This window comes from Mastigoproctus giganteus, chromosome 9, assembly GCF_048544385.1.
Source record: "Mastigoproctus giganteus isolate SK-2022 chromosome 9, ASM4854438v1, whole genome shotgun sequence".
NCBI classification, from domain to species: Eukaryota; Metazoa; Arthropoda; class Arachnida; order Uropygi; family Thelyphonidae; genus Mastigoproctus; species Mastigoproctus giganteus.
The window spans coordinates 120,424,919-120,447,262 of record NC_143583.1 but is presented as its reverse complement, the minus strand read 5'-3'; the positions used below and the strand labels follow the sequence as shown (position 1 = coordinate 120,447,262).

Below are 22,344 nucleotides of genomic sequence, written 5' to 3'. Positions count from 1 at the left end.
CCCCTGGGGTGAGTTTCCAAGCACTGCAATTTACAGAACTGAAGTCTTGTGGTAAGAATATTCCTTTGTGTTCTTGACTAATCTGGTTGCTCTTCTCTATACTTGGTCCAAGTGATTCACACCTTTTTTAAAATGAAGTTTCTAGACCTGTATGCAGTGTTCAAGCCTTATACAATGGGATAATCGCTTCCTTGTCCCTGCTGAAGAAGTAACTGTATATCACTGACAGAACCCCCCCCCCATGAGCTGTTCTAACAACCTGTATCCACTGCTCAGAGAACTTCTTGTTAGTCTGTATAATTACTCCTGTCTCTTTTGTTCTCCACTGTCTTGAGTGTGGTACCACTTAATTGGCATGTGATTCTGGGATCACTGCTGTTTTTTTTTTTTTATGAAAACCCCAAACACGAGAGGTATTAGAGCCTATAGTACTTAGTACCGTGCTTGGGTTGGAGGTTGAGAAGATGAAAGAAGATATTTGTTGACATTGCACTTGAACTTCTGTAGACTGTAATTTTCAGGAAATACGTATGAAGGAAGGTTGTTCCAGAAAACAGCAGATGAATCAATAAACAAGGAAGATGAAAAGTTTATTCTGTGAGTTTGAAGTTAGACAGTAAATGGATGTTGGCTGGTGGCGGCAAGTGTTTGGACTGTTTTGAAAGAGAGAGTGGGAATTATAGAAGCCAATTCAGAAGAACAGTACCCATGGAAGTATCTGTAGAAAAGGCATGCAGCAAAAACAGTACATCTGTGAGAGAGTGAGTGGAGAGATTCTGTTAAAGATGAGTCATTAATTAACCTAACTGCCCTCTTCTAAATGGAATCAAGAAGCCTGAGAGAGAGAGGTTTTGGGGGCACCACCACAGATGTGGGAACAATATTCCATGGTAGGGCAGATTTGCGATTTGTACAGAGTGAACAGCTATTTGGAAGAAAAGTAATGCCGAGAGCGAAAGAGAAAACGAAGTTTTTTAGATGCAGAGGAAGCAGTATTTGTAATGTGCTTGTGCCAAGTGAGATTAGAAGTCAGGGTAATCCCCAAAAGAGATATATCATTTTGCCTAGAAATCAGAGTGTCACTAAAGATAAGCATAGGAGCAGAAGAATCCTTTTTGCGAGATATAAGACAAGACTGAGTTTTAGAAGGGTTGAAATCAACTAAGTTGTCTTTGCCCCACTGCAGAATTACCTGAAGATCGGCATTTAAGGAATTGGTAGCAGATTTTCGAGAAGTTGAAGCTGATTGAACAGGGCAAGGTTTCTCAAAATGGAAAGTGGAATGCAATGTGCTATCATCGGCAAAACTATGGATAGGATTTCCAGTCAATGGAAGAAGGTCATTAATATACAAGAGGAAAAGAGTGGGGAAAAGATCTGAACCTTGGGGTACACCGGCATTAGTGGAGAAGTTAGAAGACAGAGAGCTATCTACCATCACCCTCAGTGAGCGATCAGAGAGAAAACTGGATAACCAATTACTAAAAACCGTTGGCAAACCATAAGATGGAAGCTTGTTTAGAAGACCTTTATGCCAAACACGATCAAAAGCCTTTGAGATATCAAGAGCAACCACTTGTGTTTCACCGAACCTTTCCATTGAATTAGTCCATAAATGGGTAACATAAGCCAGAACATCACCAGCGGATTGACACTGATGGAATCCATATTGGAAATCATCGATCAGATGGAAGGTTTCTACGTAGTTTAAGAGCTAGGGGTTTATTGATTTCTCCATTACTTTAGAAAGAGTAGAAGTAATTGAAATGGGACGATAATTGGATGGGAGTGATTTGTCACCCTTTTTAGGAACTGGCTGGATATGAGAAAATTTCCAAGTAGAAGGAAAAACACCTTTGGAATAAGAAAATGAAAAAAGGCGGCAAAGAATAGAAATAAGTTCAGGAGCACAGGTTTTGAGAACAAGTGAAGAAATACCATCGGGACCTGGAGCTTTCTTAGCATCAAGATTCTTCAAAATCCTTCTGACATCCTTTTGATGGAAGACCACAGGAGGCATTGAATGGAGCGTGTTGGGAATGGTGGGAGGTGTTTTACCAAGATCATTAATACATGAGTTGGAAGGAAAATGGGATGCTAGCGGGTCAGCTTTATCCTTGGCTGAAGTGACAACAGAACCATCTGGTTTGGACAGAGGTGGGAGCAGAGATGGGCAAAAGTTGCAGCCAATAGCTTTCGCAAGAGACCAGAATGCTCGGCTACCATTAGGGCAAGAAGCAAGTTTTCTACTCTTAGCCTGTTCAAACTCTAGTTTGGACTGATTAATAACTGCTTTACAATTGTTGCGAGCTTTGGTGTAGGCAGAAAATTAAACTGAAGAATTAGAAACAAGCCAATCATGATATGCAACATTCTTCTCTTGAACAGCCTTAGCACATTTATTGGAAAACCAAGGTTTAGATAAAGGACGAGATTTTAAAGTGGAGTGTGGGATAAAGGATTCCATTCCTGCAAGAATAATTTCACTGACACGATCTCAACAAATGTTGACATCAGAAGTTTTGAAACAGTAATCCGACCAAGGAAAAGAAGAAAAGAAGTCTCGCAGGTCATTCCATTTTGCATTCTTGTAATGCCAGACATCACGAGGTTGGGAATAGCCATGAGATAAAGGAGAAGAGACAATCACCAAGTTGTGATCTGAGGTACCTAACGGACCACTCACTTCAACCGTGTAATTTTTGTTTTTTGTTTTTTTTTATGAAACCCCCAAACACGAAAGGTATCAAAACCTATAGTACTTAGTACCATGCATGGGTTGAAGGAGAAGTAAGGGGAGAGGGGGATACCAGAAACTTTGCTCTAGAGACTAAACATGGGTTTCACCACTTCAAGTCTCCAATAAGCAAAGTGGTGGTATTTCACCGAATGAAAGTCATCTACCACCTACAAAACAATTAATTGGAAGGGTTGTTTGTGGGAAAAAGATCAAGCGTGTTGGCTGATTAGGATTGTCTGGTATTCTCGTAGGTAAATGAACAATCTGTGAAAGGTCATTTACTAATGACCTTGCACAGATTGTTCATTTACCTTGCAAAAGCCTCAGCATCTCGACCAGCTGGGTTGGTGTGACTAGAAAATGGAAGCCAGCTGGAGTTGTGAAAATTACCTCACTGTTAGGAAAGTTGGACTGGAGAAAGTCTAGATGCAAAGAGAGGAAATCAAAGAGCTCCAAGTGATTAGTGGAGTTGGGAGAATGGTAGAGACAACAGATGAATTTTACACAATGAGGTAGAGAGATTTTAAGCCAGAGAAGATCAAAGAGAGGAGATTCCAAATTGCCAAGTCTCTGACAAGGAATATCAGAATGAACATATGCACAAGTACCACCTTTGAGGCGAAAGGAATCATAGAGCAAATAATTTGGGCATCTGAGATGAACAGTAGTTGAATCAACCGATAACAGAGATTCTGTCAGAAAAAGGTGTGGAAATGGACATCTTTAAGATTAGAACTGACACCACGTATATTTGTGAAATGAATTAGGAAGTGCTTGGGAGGTTTAGATCTTTTCGCAGATAAGCTTGCTCTGTTAGTTTGACAATTCATGGTGTATTCAATAGTAAGAAAAAGTGGGTGGGACATGCTGTATGAAGTAATGAAATTTTTGGATATGGCGTACACATGGTAAGAACATACCCAGATCCTTGACATAATGTGGCCTCGACAATGCTCCCCCGCATACACACTACTCAGACTCTCTCCAGTCACTATCTGGCAGAGTAGAGGTACCAAGATTATACACTAGCTGATACGGAAGCCTCCTAGAGAGTTACCAATAGGTTCGGTCCAGTGTACTAACTAGCGGCCAGCCTGCAAACACCGTTTTAGAGTTGTACCCTCGAAATGTAAGGAATATTGGATCTCGCCACAATGTTCATCATAACCTCAAAAGTCATCAATCATACTGCATGATGGAAGAGATATGGAAGTGTTGACCGGAACTTAGCTCTAGAGACTAAACATGGGTTCCACCACTTCAAGCCTCCAATAAGCAAAGTGGTGGTATTGCACCAGTTGATGAGAGTCATCTACCACCTAGTACTGCCTGGTAACATAGAGGGGCAGCATTTATCCATGTGGTGTGAGCGCCACACCTCTACCCCTGCTTACGTTGGTTAGCACCTGGGTGATCGCCCACCATGTACTTGTGCATGGAGGTTATACCCAGGATTACTAACAGTCCCGCCATCGTGAAGGTGCAAGTAGAGGATTTGGCTGTCACAGACCGTCCGGACTTTGCCGAAATTGGGTCCACTTGACTTGAGTGTCACCCGAATATCAGTTCCATCAGCGTTTTAGACTCCCAGGTAGCAAGTGCAGCTTGTCTAGCATATCTGAGAGAATGTCTGGGACAACCTCAGAAAATGAAACTGAAGAATTGGAAACAAGCCAATTATGATATGCAACATTCTTCCGAACAGCCTTAGCACATTTATTGGAAAACTAAGGTTTAGATAAAGGACGAGATTTTAAAGTGGAGTGTGGGATAAACGATTCCATTCCCACAAGAATAATTTCACGGACAAGATCTGAGCAAACATTGACATCAGAAGTTTTGAAACAGTAGTCCAACCAAGGAAAATAAATCTTGCAGGTCATTCCATCTTGCATTCTTTTAATGTCAAACAACATGAGGTTGGGAACAGACATGAGATAAAGGCTCCATTGGAGAAGAGACAATCACCAAGTTATGATCTGAAGTGCCTAAAGGACCACTCACTTCGACTGTGTACTCAGAAGGGTTGTTTGTGAGAAAAAGATCAAGCGTGTTTGCTGTATGGTTAGGATTGTCCAGTTAGGATTGCCTATATGCAACCTTGAATTTACCAATGTTAAACTTCAATTGCTACTCCTCAACCCATAATTTTTCTAGGTTTTGATTACTGTCATTGATCGCCCCTACCAACCTCTGTGTCACCTGAAAACTTAGACAATAAGCTTAATATGCCTTCATAAATATTGTTAATAAATATTATAAACAGTAAGAATCCCCAGCACAACTCTGAGGAGCTCCATTAATACATTATTCCAAGAAGAGTGGTGCCCATTTGTAACCAATCTCTGTCTTCTGCCACTCAACCATTTCCCTTTATCCATAGTATTAACTTGCTCCTAATGCCACACTACTTCAATTTGTTCAGCGGCCTTTTATGCAATTGTATCAAAAGGTTTTTCAAAAACAAAATATATGATGTCAAAATTATTACTTGCATCTAGTTCCTTTGTTATTGCATCACAGGACAATATATAATCAAACTGGTTGGTAAGAACCCCCACGCCCTCAGCGAACTTATGTTCTGATTTCCATATAATTCCATTCCTGTTATGATGAACCTACAATACCTCTTCAATCACTGACTCCATGGAACAGAAGTCAAGCTTACAACTCCAAAGCTGCTCATGATGATGCTCGTTGATCCCCCACCCCCTTGGTGAATAGTAGACACATATTTATTATTATATCTCCTATTTATTAAACTAATTAAATATTTAGTTGCTGATAAACTAAATATTTATTTATTTTTTCAGATGGTGTACTTCTGGTGTTCCCATCCCTAAAAACTTTTTCACAAATGAATTTAGATGCAAAATATTTATTTGGCACACCTCCAATCTATAGGAACCTCCCCCTGAATCAAGTCATCCAATAAATCCAGAAAATTTCTGCTACTGTGTGAGTGACCAGACCACAGGTTCTAGTAAATAGCTGAAAAGGTAAAATCCCCATTATAAGACAATATGATTTACTGGCCACTATTAGGTTGTACAATGGTTCATTATACTCATCACCAAACATATTCACATAAACAATATCCATCCCTAGAGGAAAGATATTCACCTAAACAATATTCATCCCTAGAGGAAAGATATTCACATAAACAATATCCATCCCTAGAGGAAAGATATTCACATAAACAATATCCATCCCTAGAGGAAAGAAAGACCCATAAAATCTTCCCAATAGTATGGACCAAAACAATAAGTGAGAAAACTCATAGAAGTTGTATACCTAGTATCTTTTCAACCTCAATTGTCACATATATGAAGAAGCTATTCTAATTAAGGAAGTTAAATGCAAGCTAATGGGTAGTGACTCAAAATGTTATTGCTAGAAGATGTCATTTCAAATGATTTTTGAAATACCAGCTTCAAAAGGTAAGCAGTGATGCACTACAGATCAATTACAGCCATGGCTCATGGCTCATACTATTGCATTACTTTGGGGGAATAAGGGGGGGGAGAGAGAGAGAGAGAGAGAGAGAGAGAGAGAGAGAGAGATGGATGATGGTGAATGGAAAAAAAAAAGAGAATAAAAAGGAAAGTGAAAAGGTTTCACTTGGAAATCCAACTGTGTGACTACCTATTCCTCAAGTTGAGGTGCTGAATAATGAGTTCATGTTCACAGTGGGGAGGGAGGGACCCTTTTTTTATGAAGTGTTTAAAATTTTATTCCTCCTTTCACAAGACAAAATTATGAGCCTGTGAACAGATCTGTCTCTTGATTCTATCACTAAGACTTCTTTAGTGATAGGATCAAGAGACAGATTATTATACTACTGTATTATTATACAATAGTATAATAAGGACAGAAATTCAATCACTCAAGAAGTGGTATAGGAAATATCATGGAATGTCTGGTAACAACCATTATTCTTCATATAAGTTGTTGCTTTTAAAATATAGAGTGAAGTATTTTTAATTAATTAAACTAATTTTAAGAGTTTTCAGAGTTATCACAGAGTTAATGATGAGTTGTTAACTTATATAATATCATTACAAATTGGATAATTTTGTATGTAAGCTTTTGTATGTTAGGTTTGTCTATTTTGTATGTTAGACTTGTCTATATCATAATGTTTAATAGTCTGTACATGTGGATAAGTAATACCGATACAGGTTCTGTAATAACATGATAATAAGACAGAGTAAATAATTTTTATTAAGGAGTATTTGTATAGCTATTTATAGCTCTCTAGATGTTACAATAGTATTTTTATAATAATATGCTAGGCAACAAATCCATACAAAATAACTTTTTCCTAGTCAACTATTCTATTAAAATGTGCTATAAGATAGCATGTGAAAACAAATTTTCTTCTCTTCATCTAATTTTACAAAAACTTTGAACTCACAGTTATAATCTCTGGATCTGGACAGGTATGCCTTTTATCAAGCCATAATAAAGCATTCTCTCTACACTGTTCATGTACTTGACAAGAGTATGGGAGATCTAGGCACCAACCACAGGCATACTTTTCTGGCAGTTCTAGGCACAATCCACAATTTGGTGCTGTCGTGCATTGATACACTAAAACTACAATGGAACATAATTATATATTAATGCATAAAACTGCATTATATATGAAAACTTTATGTAAACTTCAATATCTGATGAAATAATATACAATTCTATTTTAAAAAGTCTGTTTAGATCTGTTATATTTGAAGGATGTTTGTTAAAGGGAAATTACAGAATAAAGTTTAAAAATATGATAACTTACAATCTTGATGTAGCTTATGAATGACATCAACAAAGAAATGAAAGATGCTAAATTATTCTAGTAATCTGCTAGTTTACTATAACTACATCAAAACTGAAATCTGCTCTATCCAAAACTATAAGGTTTAAGCTAATTATAGGCCTAAAATTATCAGTATTAAGATTGGCAATTTGATGCAAGAAAAAAAAAAAAAAAAAGCTTATGTAGCATAAGGTAAAAAAAAAAAAAAAAAAAACTTATCCATGTCACCTTCACTTACTTCATTCACCTACTTTATGCATTCTTCCAATTCCTCTTTAAATTTAAATAGACACCTCCATAAGAGAAGACAGGAGTTTTCTCCAGTAGTCAATTACTCTTTAGCCAAACGCAAATTTTCTCATACATTTATTGTGAAATTATCTCCTCTCAACTTAAATTTACATTCCTTTGTGTATCCCTAAATATCCCGACCAGATCACTATGCAGACACCTAGTTTCCAAACATTGTGACTTAGAGAACTCAAGTCTCCATCATTAAGCTCTTTTCTATACCCTTTCCAATGAGTCTTCGGCAGTGTCGTAACTAGAAAAAGTTACGACATTGGGGGTTATTATTATTGAGTAATACTATACTCAATAATAATGATCCCCAATAAGTGGGCCCCTATTTGATTTTGGCCCACACAGTCACAAATCCTTAAAAACTGCCTTGGGAGCAGCAATGTTATTCTAATACCATTTCAGCTCTGTTCACTGTAGTTTCGCTTGTGCTCTGCAGCTAGATAACAGGAAACATGCATGTGAAAAAAATTATTGTACATAGACATAGTAAATTTTATCATAAACCTAACTAAAAAAACTTACATTTTTACTCAATTAAATTTTTTTCTGTTTCGGGCAGGAGTGCAGTGCCCCCCCCCCCCCTTTGGTCACCACTGGTCTCCAGTTTTAATAAAATGAAGATTCCAAGCCTATATGCAACTTCAAGAGATATTCAAGAAGCAATTCCTTCATTACTTCAATGAAACTTGACCATTGCTTAAATGGAATGGAATGAAATTTCTTAAATGGAATAATAAGTTATTTATCTTTACTGGAAAAGTCCTGTATATACCATTGACAGAATCACCTGAACTGTCTAAGTAGCAGCAGCCCTACTCAGAGAACCTCACATCAGGCTATATAATTATCCTTAGTCTTTTTTCATTATATACTAACTTGAGGTCTATTCCGCAAATGATATTGCTCTATAATATCCTGAAATTACTGCTAAACATATGCAATACCTTGCATTTACCAATTATAGTTCCGTGCATTTTAATCCATCTGAATAATTTATCTAGATTTCAATTGATAGCATGCTCTAATTATTAGCATAAACTACTTTGCACACCTTTGTAGCAGCCATAAATTTAGACATCAAGCTTCTAACACCCAATGTCATTAAGAATGTCATCAGAAAATCATAAATGGGCAAAACTCTTCTTGGACTAATGTTATTAGTTAATTGCTTCAGAGTTCAGTGCTAGAATTTTACTGTTTTCAATATTTATTAACAATATTTATGAAGGCATCTCAAGCTTACTATTTAATTTTGTTTATTTATTTTGAATAGTGCACACATGACAGTGCTTAAACTGTCACCTGTACGCAGAAATACAAAACAACAATTAACATGAATGTAGTAGTAGCAGTGGCATGTGATGCAAGAAAGCAGTGTATGAGTATATGCAGCATCAGTCAAAAAAAAATTCACACAACCATTCCCTCTAAATGTTTGTCCAGTTCCTCCATATTTTTTATTTAACCCACTGGCTAAAGGCAAATTTCTGCACATCTATTCTACATCTGTCTTTCCTTAATTTGAATTTATGCCCCCTTAGGTTTGTAATCTGAACAAGTGGAACAATCCCATCAGAATTCAGCGTGCTCAACCCATTTAAGGCCTTATACACCTCAATCAGATCGCCGCACAGGTGCCTAGTCTCCAGCCATTGCAATTTGCAGAACTTAAGCGCCGACCGGGCTAGCCGAGTGGGTAAAGTACCTGCTCGGCAACCCAAAGGTCGCGGGTTCGATTCCCGCCTCGGGCTTGGATCAAAGTACTGCAAAAACCTTGGGAGGTGCAATATGGCCACAGAAGCCGATGCGCCAACAACTACCAAATCAAAAAAAAAAAAAAAAAAAAAAAAGAACTTAAGCCTAACCTCCTTTGTGACTTGATTACAGACTAGCTTATATCTGCCTTAGGCTTCTGTGTCGCCTGATAATTTATATGCATCCCATGCATTTTTCTTCTCTGCCACGAGTGTCATTAGTTCATTTGATAACCATTTAGGCCTAAACCTTGAACAATATTTCTTAATTGGTATGAAACTTTTAGTAGCTTCCACGATTAATTCCTTGAATGCTTCCCACTTAGAATTTGCTGTTGGTAACATCATCAGTTGATCCCACTGTACAGAATTTAAAAACTGTCTGAGACCACTGTACTCACCTTTACAGAAACAAAAACCCTTTCCCCCTGATGGTAATTTTATCTTTAAGTAAATCCCACATCAGTACACTGTGATCACTGCCACCTAGTGGTTCCTTTATCTGCAAATTCTTAATACACAAATGATCACTGCTGATAACCAGATCAAGAGTATTACCCTCTCTAGTTGCCTCTTGAACATGCTGTTGCAGAAAACAATCATCCAATAAATCCAAACAAGTCTTACTAGTGTGCAAGTGACCAATCCACAAGTTCCATTCAATATCTGGGAAGTTAAAATCCCCCATTATAAGACATTCTGATTTACTAGCCCACTCTATTTCTCTGTACAACTGTTCATTGTACTCATTCAAGTCATTAGGCCTATAACACACTCCTACTCTTATTTTTGCTTTTGCAGTGCTTATGTCACACCAAACTGACTCAACAGTGCACTGTTCATCTATATCAACTGGGTGCACTTCTTTTGATTTTATGTTTTACTTAATTAACAGCATAACACCTCCTCCCTGTCTATCCTTTCTGTACACATTGTACTCCCCAAATTCCAGTTCTGCATTCCTTATATCTGTGTGACACCACGTCTCTGATATCCCAACAATATCTGCCTTTGATATCTTGACCAACACTTCACATTCATCAAATTTATTTACAATACTTCTAGCATTGGTATACATGCAAGTATACATGCACCTATTCTTATTCTTAGTTACCCTAACACATCCCATATACCCACCTGTTTCATGATGACTGCCATCAGTCCCTGAAAACGCCCAGCACTCCTCGCTCCAGGCCACTGCTTATTCTAATAGAAGTAGTGCGAGAATCACCTTCACCTCTGCCTGCAGCTACTTTTAACCTTTTAGTCTGTGATTCCCCCCCCAAGCTAACAGTTTTCTGACCCACCTAACACTGCCTCGATAGCAGCATCAGCAAATATTCTTGCACCCTTTCTATTTAAGTGTATCCCATCACTGTAGAAGCAGTCTCTCCTGTTAACAAGCACAGACCACGCTGAAAAAAATTCTACCCCTTGAGCCTTGCACATTCCCTCCAGAGCCGAATTGATTGACAAGGCTCTCGTCATGTACTCCCTCCTATCGTTTGTTGTTGTTTGTTTGTTGTCTGGTTTTTAGGAGCATTAGCAACTAAGGCCATATTGCTCCAGGATATGTGGTGGTCATTCCCTGACCTTTCCGCATCCTCCGTATTTGGTGGTGACGGGCTCGAACCCTGGTCTAATCAAGAAGCATGTGCTACGCACTGCTGCTCCTTCCCACCTGGCTACAGAGGCACCCCCTTCTATCGTGTCTGGGCAGAATTGCAGACACGTTCAAATTTAACCCTAACTCATGACTTTTTTGCAACATTGACTTGTACTTGTTAAGTAAATCTGTAGATCTCCTACTCTTAATGTCATTAGTGCCAATGTGTACAACAGTATCACCTTTTGTACCCTTAATAGATGATATATGCTTTACAACATCATCAACTTTTGCCCCTGGCAGAATACCCTGGTCCTATTCCATGTATCCTTTTTACACAATATATTTCCCATCTCCCTGACAATAGAGTCACCGGCAATTGCTAACTCCTAATAAGCAACCATTTACAACTATGAATAATGTAGTGATATATGAATAATAACAAGGATTACCTTTATTTTTGATATAGGATGCTTCTTTTCCAACCAACTCTCCTAGTTCAACACACTAACATTCCTTTGTGAAGGCAATATAAATTTTATAGAAAATGTGAAACATTTTCCCTGTTGTCAGAACAGTAATGTTCCAGGCCCCTCGATCTCAATTAAAATTGACATTAAAATTAAAATTTTAAATGTCAATTTTAATTTTAATTAAAAACCTCTAAATTTTAATGTTAATCTACGTAATGTTTTCCTTGCTGGCAGAGGTATGGTGTTTTTAGACAGAAGTTGAGTTGAGCACTCAAGATTGAGACTGAGGGGCCTAGAACACTACTGTTCTGACAGTGGGAAATTTATATCACCTGTTGATTTCATAATATAATAGAATATAGGAATTATCAAGCTCTTAATAGCTCTCTATTATCAAATGAATAATAACATAAATATTGAGAGGTTAATATCCTTGGTTAGTCTTAACTGAACATTATTAGAAAGGCTTTTGATACTGTTGCACATGGAAGACTGCTACACAAATTGGAGCAGTGTGACATTGGAGGCAAATTGCTGCTATGGATAAAGGGGTGGTTGAGGGGGAGAAGACAGAGAGTGGTAATCAATGGACACTGCTCATCGTGGACTAATATTATTAGTGGAGTCCCTCAGGGCTCAGCGTTGGGTCCATTATTGTTTTCTGTATTTATAAATGATATTGATGATGGTATATCAAGCTTAATGTCCACGTTTGCAGATGATACAAAGGTTGGCAGGGTTGTCAAGGACACTACTGACACTATGCTGCTGCAACAGGATCTGGAAAGGTTGAGCAGATGGGCTGAGAGGTGGCAAATGAAGTTTAACATTGACAAATGTAAAGTACTACACATGGGAAACAGCAACCCCAGAGCAACGTATCAACTCTGTGGTACTACACTGACAGTGGTAGAGAATGAAAGGAACTTGGGAGCGGTTGTGCAGGCAGATATGAAGTTCTCTGTTGTTGTTGTTGTTGTTGTTGTTATTTGGTTTTGAGGAGCATTAGCAACTAAGGCCATATTGCTCCAGGAATATGCGGTGGTCATTCCCTGACCTTTCCACATCCTTCGTATTTGGTGGTGACGGGCTCGAACCCCGGTCTAATCAAGAAGCGTGTGCTACGCACTGCTGCTCCTTCCCACCTGGCTACGGAGGCGCTAAGGTTCTCTGAGCAGTGCAGACGGGCTGAAAGAGTAGCTCATGGAGTATTGTCAATGATATACAGGAATTTTTCCAGCAGGGATAAGGAGGTGATTATTCCATTGTATAAGGCAATGGTCAGGCCACACCTAGAGTACTGTATACAGGTCTGGAGGCCTCATTTCAAGAAGGATGTAGAGCTGCTGGAACGAGTACAGAGAAGGGCAACAAGATTAGTGAATGGAACAAAGGGGTGCTCTTACGAAGAAAGGCTTAAGTTTTGCGAATTACAGTGTCTGGAGACTAGGCACCAGCGAGGTGATCTGATAGAGGTGTATAAAGCCTTGAATGGTTTAAGCATGCTCAATGCTGATGGGATTCTTCCTCTAGCTCAGAAAAATCACCTGAGAGGGCATAAATTCAAATTGAGGAAAGACAGATGTAGGATAGACATGAGGAAATTTGCCTTTAGCCAGCGGGTGGTTGGTTGGTGGAACAGACTTCCATCCCTTGTGGTGGAGGTTGATAGCCTAAATAAGTTTAAGGCTCAGCTGGACAGGTATTTGGAACGAACAGAGGGGTGAAGTGGAAGTGGGTTTTTTTTTTTTTTTTGGCTGATGCTGCATAAGCTTGTTTTCTTGCATCAAATGCCTCTACTAATGCTAATGCTAATAACAAGTTAATAGTAAAATTTAAAAAAAGAAAAGTTACTTTAGCACACCAAGAGTCAGCTTTATGAAAAAATTTTTGGTAACATATATATCAATCTGTGAAGATTAATTAGCTTCATAATGTGAAATATCAGACTCATAGATGAATAATTCTAAGAAGAAGCAAGAACACATAGTGATGACAGGAATTTGCTCAAGGAACATGCCAGGGAATAAAAATTAGAAGAGCAGCAGAGTTAATAAAATTGTAAACTAAATTATAAATGAAAGAGCAAGACTGAAAGTTGTTCCATAAATTAAGAGGAATTAAATGAATCCTGTTGCATAGAGCATTGTAATCTCTACAGTGGACTTGTGAAACAAAGAAAACAAATAAATTTGATTTGAATACATTCTAAAAGGTCCAAAAGATATTTACAGAAAGGAGACCAAAATAATGGTACAATAGTCAACAAAAGGTAAAATTAGTTGCTTGAAAAGGGGTCACAATAGCAGCCTCCCCGTTGAAAACTGAGCTATGTTTAATGAGAACAAGAAGCCAAAAAGCTTTTGGAACAATGCTATTTATGGGCCAATGGATGAAGATCATGATGTATGGTAACACCAAGATCTCTGAAGTGATCAACAACTCTGACCTTAACCTGGATCAACATGATAATTTGATAGTATTAAATGTTTAAGCCAATGTTTTGTGGGAAAAAAAAAAACTGACATAGATTGCACTTACTAGTATTTAAAGACATTGTTTTCACTGAGCCAATATGAGATTAATTTGAGACAAGACTAAAATGTGAGCATCAGAGATTGAATTACTAACCTTGTAGACTTTAAGGTCATCAGCAAACATTCACAAACATTTGCATTCTCTTAGCTAAGTGTCTCATAATCTGACAGCTTGCTACCCCTGAATAACATTATTTTACAATAATTTATATTTACTGCAGAATTCACAGTCCTCTGATAATTTATAATTATCACATGAATCTTTCTCCTATGCCACTAAGGTGATCAATTCTGAGATATATTCTAGTCTTTACTTTGAACAGTACCATTTCACTGGTATAGAAAGCTTAACAGAAAACATCCTCAAAATTTCTCTCAAAGGTTAGAATTTGTATTTGTTAAATTATCATTACCAGAAAGAACAGAGGTTAAACATCTGTTCTTTCTGGGCACTGCAAATCTATCCCGCTCGTGAAAAAAACAACCCTTTCCTTTTCTTTTGAAAGTAGTTGTTTCTTTGAACAGATCCAAAATTAATACACTATGATCACTAACCAGATCAAGAATATTTCTTCCCCCCCTATGATGAGAGCCTTGTCGATCAATTCGGCCCTGGAAAGACTGGCAAGGGTCAAGGGGTAGAATTTTTTTCAGCCTGGTCTGTACTTGTTAACAAGAGAGACTGCTTCTACAGGGATGGGATAAACTTAAATAGAAAAGGTGCAAGAATATTTGCTAATGCTATCGAGACAGTGTTAGGTGGGTCGGAAAACTGCTAACTTGGGGGGGGATACAAGGACTAATAGATTAACAGTAGCCATTGGCAGAGATGAAAGTGATTCTTCCACTGATTCTATTGGAATGAGCAGCAGCAGCCTGCAAAACAAGATGCAGGGTGTTTCAGAGACTGCTGGAAGTCACTGCGGTACAAGTAAACACATGGGCTGTGTTAGAGTAGCTAAGAAGAGAAACATGTGCATGTATAATTGCATGTACACCAATTCTAGGAGTTTGGTAAATAAATTTGATGAATTGAGGTGTTAGTCAAAACATCAAAGGCAGATATTGTTGGGATATCAGAGACGAGGTGTCACACAGATATAAGGAATGAAGAACTGCAATTTGGGGAGTACAATGTGTACAGGATAGGAAGGGAGGCGGGGTTATGCTATTAGTTAAGAAACACATAAAATCCAAGGAAGTGCAGCCAGTCGAAATTAGCTGGACAGTGCAGTGTCAAGTCAGTTTGGAGTGACATAAGCATTGGGAGATAAAAATTGAGAGTAGGAGTGTGTTATAGGCCTAATGACACTGATGAGTATAATAAGAAACTGTACAGGGAAATAGAGTAGGCCAGTAAATCAGAGAGTCTTATAATATGGGATTTTAATTTCCCGGATTTTGACTGGAATCTGTGGTTGGTCACTCACACACTAGCCAGGCTTTTGTGCATTTATTGGATGATTGTTTTCTACATCAGCACGTTCGGGAGGCAACTAGAGGGAGTAATACTCTTGATATGATTATAAATAGTGATTCTTCGTGCATTAGGAATCTGCAGATAAAGGAACCACTAGGTGGCAGTGATCACAGTGTGCTGAAGTGGGATTTACTCAAAAAGGTAACTACCATCAGGGGTAAATGGAAGGGTTTTTGCTTTCATAAAGGAGACTATGGAGGTCTGAGACAGTATTTAAATTCTGTATGGTGGGACCAACTGATGATGTTACCAACAGCAAATTCAAAATGGGAGGCATTCAAAGAATTCATCTTGGAAGCTACTAGGCTTTATATACCAACTAAGAAATATTGTTCAAGGTTTAGGCCTAAAGGGAAATCAGATGAACTAATGAGACATGTGGCAGAGAAGAAAAATGCATGAGATACATATAAATTAATGGGTGACGTGGAAGACTATGATAGATATAAGCTGGTCTGTAACCAAGTTACAAAGGCGATTAGGCAGGCAAAGGCAGATTAGGAGAAATCTTTGGCAAAGGATGCAAAGAAAAACAGCAAAGAGTTCTTTACCTATGTAAACCCTAGAAGGAAAGGGATGAGTCAGCTTGGTCCACTGGATATTGATGGTTCAACTGTTGATGATCCTGCTCAGGTGGCTAACAAACTAAATGAGTATTTCGCATCTACATTCACAAATGAGGAGTTATTCAGGGAGGGGAATGGCTGAGGCAATTTAAACTCTGGCAGTGAGCCAGATGATTTTGTAATAACTGAGAGGAAAGTGGAGGAGAAATTGTTGAAAATAAAAAAAAGAAAGGCACCCAGGGTGGATGGGATCTATCCAGTTATATTAAAGGAGGCAGCAAAGGAAATAAGCAAACCCTTAGCCATAATTATCAGAGCTTCTTTGGACTCAGGGTAGGTACCCAAGGACTGAAGATGTGCAAATGTGACCCCAATTCACAAAGGAGGAGGATCAAAGGGTGATACAAGTAATTGTAGACCTGTTAGTTTAATTTCTGTTCCAGGAAAATTAATGGAGACACTGGTAAAGAGGCACTGCAGGATTATCTAGACAAGACTTCAGTTATAGGTCGGACACAGCATGGTTTTGTTAAGTGGAAGTCTTGTCTGACCATTTTGATTGGATACTATGATGTGGTCACAAAGGAACTGGATGCAGGGAATAACTTTGATATCATATATTTGGATCTTAGAAAAGCTTTTGATAATGTTGTGCACAGGGAAGACTGCTGCACAAATTGGAGCAGTGTGGCATTGGACGCAAATTGCTGCAAGAGTTGAGTGGGAGAAGACAGAGAGTGGTAATCAATGGACACGGCTCTTCGTGGACTAACATTATTAGTCGAGTCACTCAGGGTTCGGTGTTGAGTCCATTGTTGTTTTCTGCATTTATAAATGATATTGGTGATGGTATATCCAATGTCCAAGTTTGCAGATGATACGAAGGTTGGCAGGGTTGTTAAGGACACTAATGACAGTACGCTGCTGCAACAGGATCTAGAAAAGTTGAGCAGATGGGTGAGAGGTGGCAAATGAAGTTTAGCATTAACAAATGTAAAGTACTACGTATGGGAAGCAGTAACCCCAGAGTAACGTATCAACTCTGTGGTACTAATCTGACAGTGGTAGAGAATGAAAAAGACCTGGGGGTAATTGTGCAGACAGATATGAAGTTTTCTGAGCAGTGCAGATGGTCTGCAAGAGTAGCTCGTGGTATCTTGTCAATGATACATAGGTATTTTTCTAGCAGGGATAAGGAGGTGATTATCCCCTTGTATAAGGCATTGGTGAGGCCACACCTTTAGTACTGTTTACAGGTCTGGAAGCGGCCTCATTTTAAGAAGGATGTGGAGCTGTTCGAACAGCAGAGAAGGGCAACAAGATTATTGAATGGAATGAAGGGTTGCTCTTATGAAGAAAGGCTTGAGTTTTGCAGATTACAGTGTCTGGAGACTAGGCACCTGCAAGGTGATCTGATTGAGGTGTATAAAGCCTTGAATGGCTTGAGCATGCTCAATGCTGATGGGATTCTCCCTCTTGCTCAGAATAATCACCTGAGAGGGCATAAATTCAAATTGAGGAAAGACAGCTGTAGGATTGATGTGCGGAAGTTTGCCTTTAGCCAGTGGGTAGTTGATTGGCAGAGCAGACTTCCATCTTTTGTTGTGGAAGTTGATAGCCTAAATAAATTTAAGGCTGAGCTGGACAGGTATTTGGAACGAATGGAGGGGTGAAATGGGAGCGTGTTTTTTTTTTTTTTTTTTTTTTTTTTTTTGACTGATGCTGCATAAGTAGAGGCAACATATGCCTCTGCTAATCTGCTGGATGTATTCATATTGAATCTGTAGGCTTGCCAATCAAAAGCTTTTCTATATACAATTTTCTGATATATTACTAATATGTCCACATTAGTAATAGCCACAAATTCACCAGATTTATTAACTGCACTGCTAGCATTAGGTCTCTCTTTTTATGCTTGCTGAGACTCTAACACAACTGTAGCTGCTTACTACAGTGCTTTTTCCAGGAATTTTCTAGTTGGATATTACATTAATTTTAGTAATTACTCTGCATAACTGTGCAGTAGTTCCCCCATTACTTTCCCACACTCCAATGATTTGCAGATAGTTACAGTTCTCACTGTATTAATGATATAGAACCCCTCATAGTACTTCCTCTACTAATTTCTAAGTCAGTATATATTATATCCCAAGTTAATGCTATTCAAATAGCATTAACCTATCCACCAAAGCTAACAGTTTTCTGAAACACCTAACTCTGCCTCAATGACAAGACATAACTAGGATTTTTGGCACTACGGCCAAATATTAGAAATATACCATTGCTTTTCAATGTTTTAATTAAATAACTATTAAAATTAAATTTTTAAGTATTATTAAAATGTGCCACATTCAGGATAATGCCTAGCTAATTTTAGTACCTGTGGCAGTTGTAGGGGGATGTAGTATTAAAATTCCCCCTACAACTTAAATTTTATTTAATTTTTGTGCTCCTAACAGAAATTTGTCTGGAGGAGAGGTATTTATTAATCAGTTAAAAATATAGTAAAAACAACTAGAATTGAAAAGATATGAATACATTACCTTACCATGAATATTTTCAGGGTTATCAAGAGGCTTACTTCCATCCCAAATAATAGCAAATTCTGCAGTAGTGTTTAGTGCCTTGCTTGCATATGAAAACTGCATTAAAAAAAAATAGAATAAATGAATATATATATAGACATTGAATTCAGTTCAATGTATTGATATTGAACTAAATTAAGACTAGGTGTGCAGAAAGGTTCAAGCCAAGTAAGATATGAATACAAAGAAACACAGTATTTAACTACAGCAATGGAAAAGGGGGATGGAGAGAAATAAATTAAGAATAAGAGTGTTGCAGAGGAATATGTTCCTAACTTACTTGTGCATACGTCTCCTCTGATATTCTCTGTAAGAAAATTATAATTTAAAATCTCCTCTTTTCAGTCTTCTCTAGCTTAAAATCTCTCTACCTTTTCTATTGAATAGAAGGTAGAGAGATTTTCTACTGTTGGCATTCATGGCAAGCAGACATGCCTATTACAGCTCTTCATAGTGACATTAAAGAAGCATAGATAAGAGGGGATTAAAGCAGGATTAATGAAGTAGAGTAGGATTTCAAAGGTTATTTAGTATATTGTAAAGTTTATTTTAATAAGTTTTTTTTTCCTGAAATAGTTTGATTTTTTTTTTAATATTATAAATATGATTATTTGAAAGTTTCTTTTATTAATAATTAGTAAATTTTATAATGGTTATTACAAGATCCATCTTGAACACTTCGTCAGAGGGTACCATGACTCATGCAGAGATGGCCGATGGCGATTTCAGGGTGAATCATGATTTTATCCTTTGCAGAACCTGTGGCATGTATTCCAAGATTGACCTAGTGGATAATCCTAGCTCACATGGAGATTCTTTTCTTTGTCACCATTGTAAGGAGTGCACCGATCTTACGTTACAATTTGGTGCATTGCTAGAACAATTTGAGTCACTGAAAAAATGGGTGCTTGCCCTCGAGAATAATGTAACTGGAAGCTCGTCAGGGACTCTAGAAACCTACCAAGTGATGCACTCCAGATTCGGGCCCCAGAACAGAATAACCAAGTGCAAACTACTCTGGTTCAAAAAGACTTAGTTCTATTAGGAGACTCCATTGTCAGCGAAACAGGAAATATTTTTTGTACTAAGGATAGGTGGATTAGAACCAGGGTATGTCTGCTGGGAGCAACTATTAATGATGTCACCAACAGACTGTCAGATTTTAAGGGGGGAAAAAGAATATTATTATTCATGTGGGGACTAATGACATTAAGCATACACAATCTGACAATCTGTTAGACAAATATAAGGGTGTCCATATGAGGAAAGACTTCAAATATGTGGGTTGCAGAGCTTGGAAACTAGGCACCTTAGAGGAGACTTGATTGAGGTGTTTAAGGCTCTGAGAGACATAAGCAAAAAATGAATAAGGACTAAATTTTCATGGGTTAGAAATGATTCTAGAACTAGGAACCATAATTTCAAGTTATGGGGGCAGTTGTTTAGACTGGATTGCAGGAAGTTTTATTTTAGCCAGTGAGTTATAAATTACTGGAATATGTTACCTATATGGGTATTAGAGGCTGACAGTCTGGGGAAATTCAAAGGTCAGCTGGATAATTACCTAAGGCAGGAGGGAAATGCATAGATTTTCCATTTCCTTTTCTCTTATTAATTTTTATTATTATTATTTTTTTAATTTTCTTCTTATCATTATTAATTTATTTTTATTCTTATTATTTTATTTTATATATTTTTTGTTATTTTATTTTATTATTATTATTATTTAATATTTATTTTATTTATTTATTTTTTTTGGCTGATGCAGCATAAGCCATAGGCTTCCTTGCACCATGTGGCCATTACTAATACTAATTCATTGCTGCCTCTATCATTCTCCCAACTCCACTAATCACCTGGAACTCTTTGACTTCCTTTCATTGAAACTGAACTTTCTCCAGCCCAACTTTCCTAACAGTGAGCTAATTTTGATGATTTTAACCTTTAAGGCTCCAGCTGGCTTCCATTTTCTAGTCATACAGACCCAGATGATCAAAATGCTGAGGCTTTTGCAATTACTAATGACCTCATAGAGACTGTTCATTCACCTGCCAGAATACCAGACAATCCTAACCACACACCCAACACTTAATCTTTTTCTCAAAAACAGCCCTTCAAAGTACACATTGAGGTGAGTGGTCCCTTAGGCATCTCATCTCAGATCACAACTTGATGCAGTCTCATCGCATCTCATCTCATCTCCAATGGAGACTTTTTTTCCTCATGGCCATTCTCAGTCTCATGTTTTTTGGCATTACAAGAATGCGAGATGTGATGTTCTATGAGATTTCTATTTTTCTTTTCTCGTTTGGATTACTGATTTAAATCTTGTGATGTTGTTTGTTGTTTGTTTTGTTATTTGGTTTTTAGGAGCATTAGCAACTAAGGCCATATTGCTCTGGGGATATGCGGTAGCCATTCCCTGACCTTTTTGCATCCTCCGTATTTGGTGGTCACAGGCTCGAACCCCGGTCTAATCATGAAGCGTGTGCTACACACTGCTGCTCCTGCCCACCTGGCTATGGAGGCACCATCTTGTGATGAATTTTTGCTCAGATCATGTCAGTGAAATTATTCTTGTAGGGATGAAATCCTTTATTCCACACTCCACCTTAAAATCTTGTTCTTTATCTGAATCTTGGTTTTGCAATAAGTGGGCTAAAGCTGTTCAAATTAAAAATGTTGCATATCGCAACTAGCTCACATCCAAATCTCCAGATTCATTTTCTGCCTATACCAAAACTCAAAATTGTAAAGCAATTATTTACACTTTAATTACCCAATTTTTCAATGACCTTTTTTAACCCAGAACTGAAAACCACGGAATTAAGTCAATCTGAATTGCAAAGGGTAAAGACATTTTTGGACTTTGTCCTCACTATAACTGAATTAATCAGTGTCTGGTTAAAGTTGCTTGACAAAAATATCTGTTTGTCTTCCGTCAAACAGGAAGAAAAATTTCTAAAAGTAGGGTGGTTCGCCTCCAAGTGGATTAAAAATCCAAAGCCACACACTTACATGAGGAAGTAGTGAACAGTTAATCAGTCCAAACTACATTTTGAACAGGATAAGATTAGAAAACTTGCTTCTTATTCAAATGGTAGTCAAGTATTCTGGTCTCTTGCCAAAGCTGTAACTTTTGTCCATCTATACTCCTACCTCTGTTAAAACTTGATGGTTCTATGGCCTCCTCAGCTAAGAATAAAGCCAGCTTAGTAGCATCCTATTTTTTTTTCTAGCTATTGTATTTATGACCTTGGTAAAGCACCTCTGACCAATCCCAGTACACTCCACTTTCTTGAAACCTTCCATCTGATCAACGATCACCAGTGTGGATTCTGTCAGTGTCAATCCACTGGCGATATACTGGCTTATGTTGCCCATCTATGGACAAATTCAATGGAAAAGTTTGGTGAAACTCAAGAAACTGCTCTTAACATTTCTAAAGCTTTTGTTTGTTTTTGGCATAAAGGTTTAACAAGTTTCTATCTTA

At 37.8% G+C, this 22,344-nt stretch overlaps 1 protein-coding gene across 1 annotated transcript in view; it reads right to left on the bottom strand.

Annotated features, from left to right (window-relative positions):
* LOC150080683 (plexin-A2-like) overlaps positions 1-22,344 on the bottom strand; it is a 221,690-nt gene that overhangs the window by 74,891 nt on the left and 124,455 nt on the right. Inside the window, exons 12-13 of the mRNA XM_090381092.1 lie at positions 18,815-18,908; positions 7,158-7,339 (exon numbers count right to left, since the gene is read on the bottom strand). Of these exons, the coding sequence (XP_090237218.1) occupies positions 7,158-7,339; positions 18,815-18,908 (276 nt within the window). The remainder of the gene's footprint in view (positions 1-7,157; positions 7,340-18,814; positions 18,909-22,344) is intronic.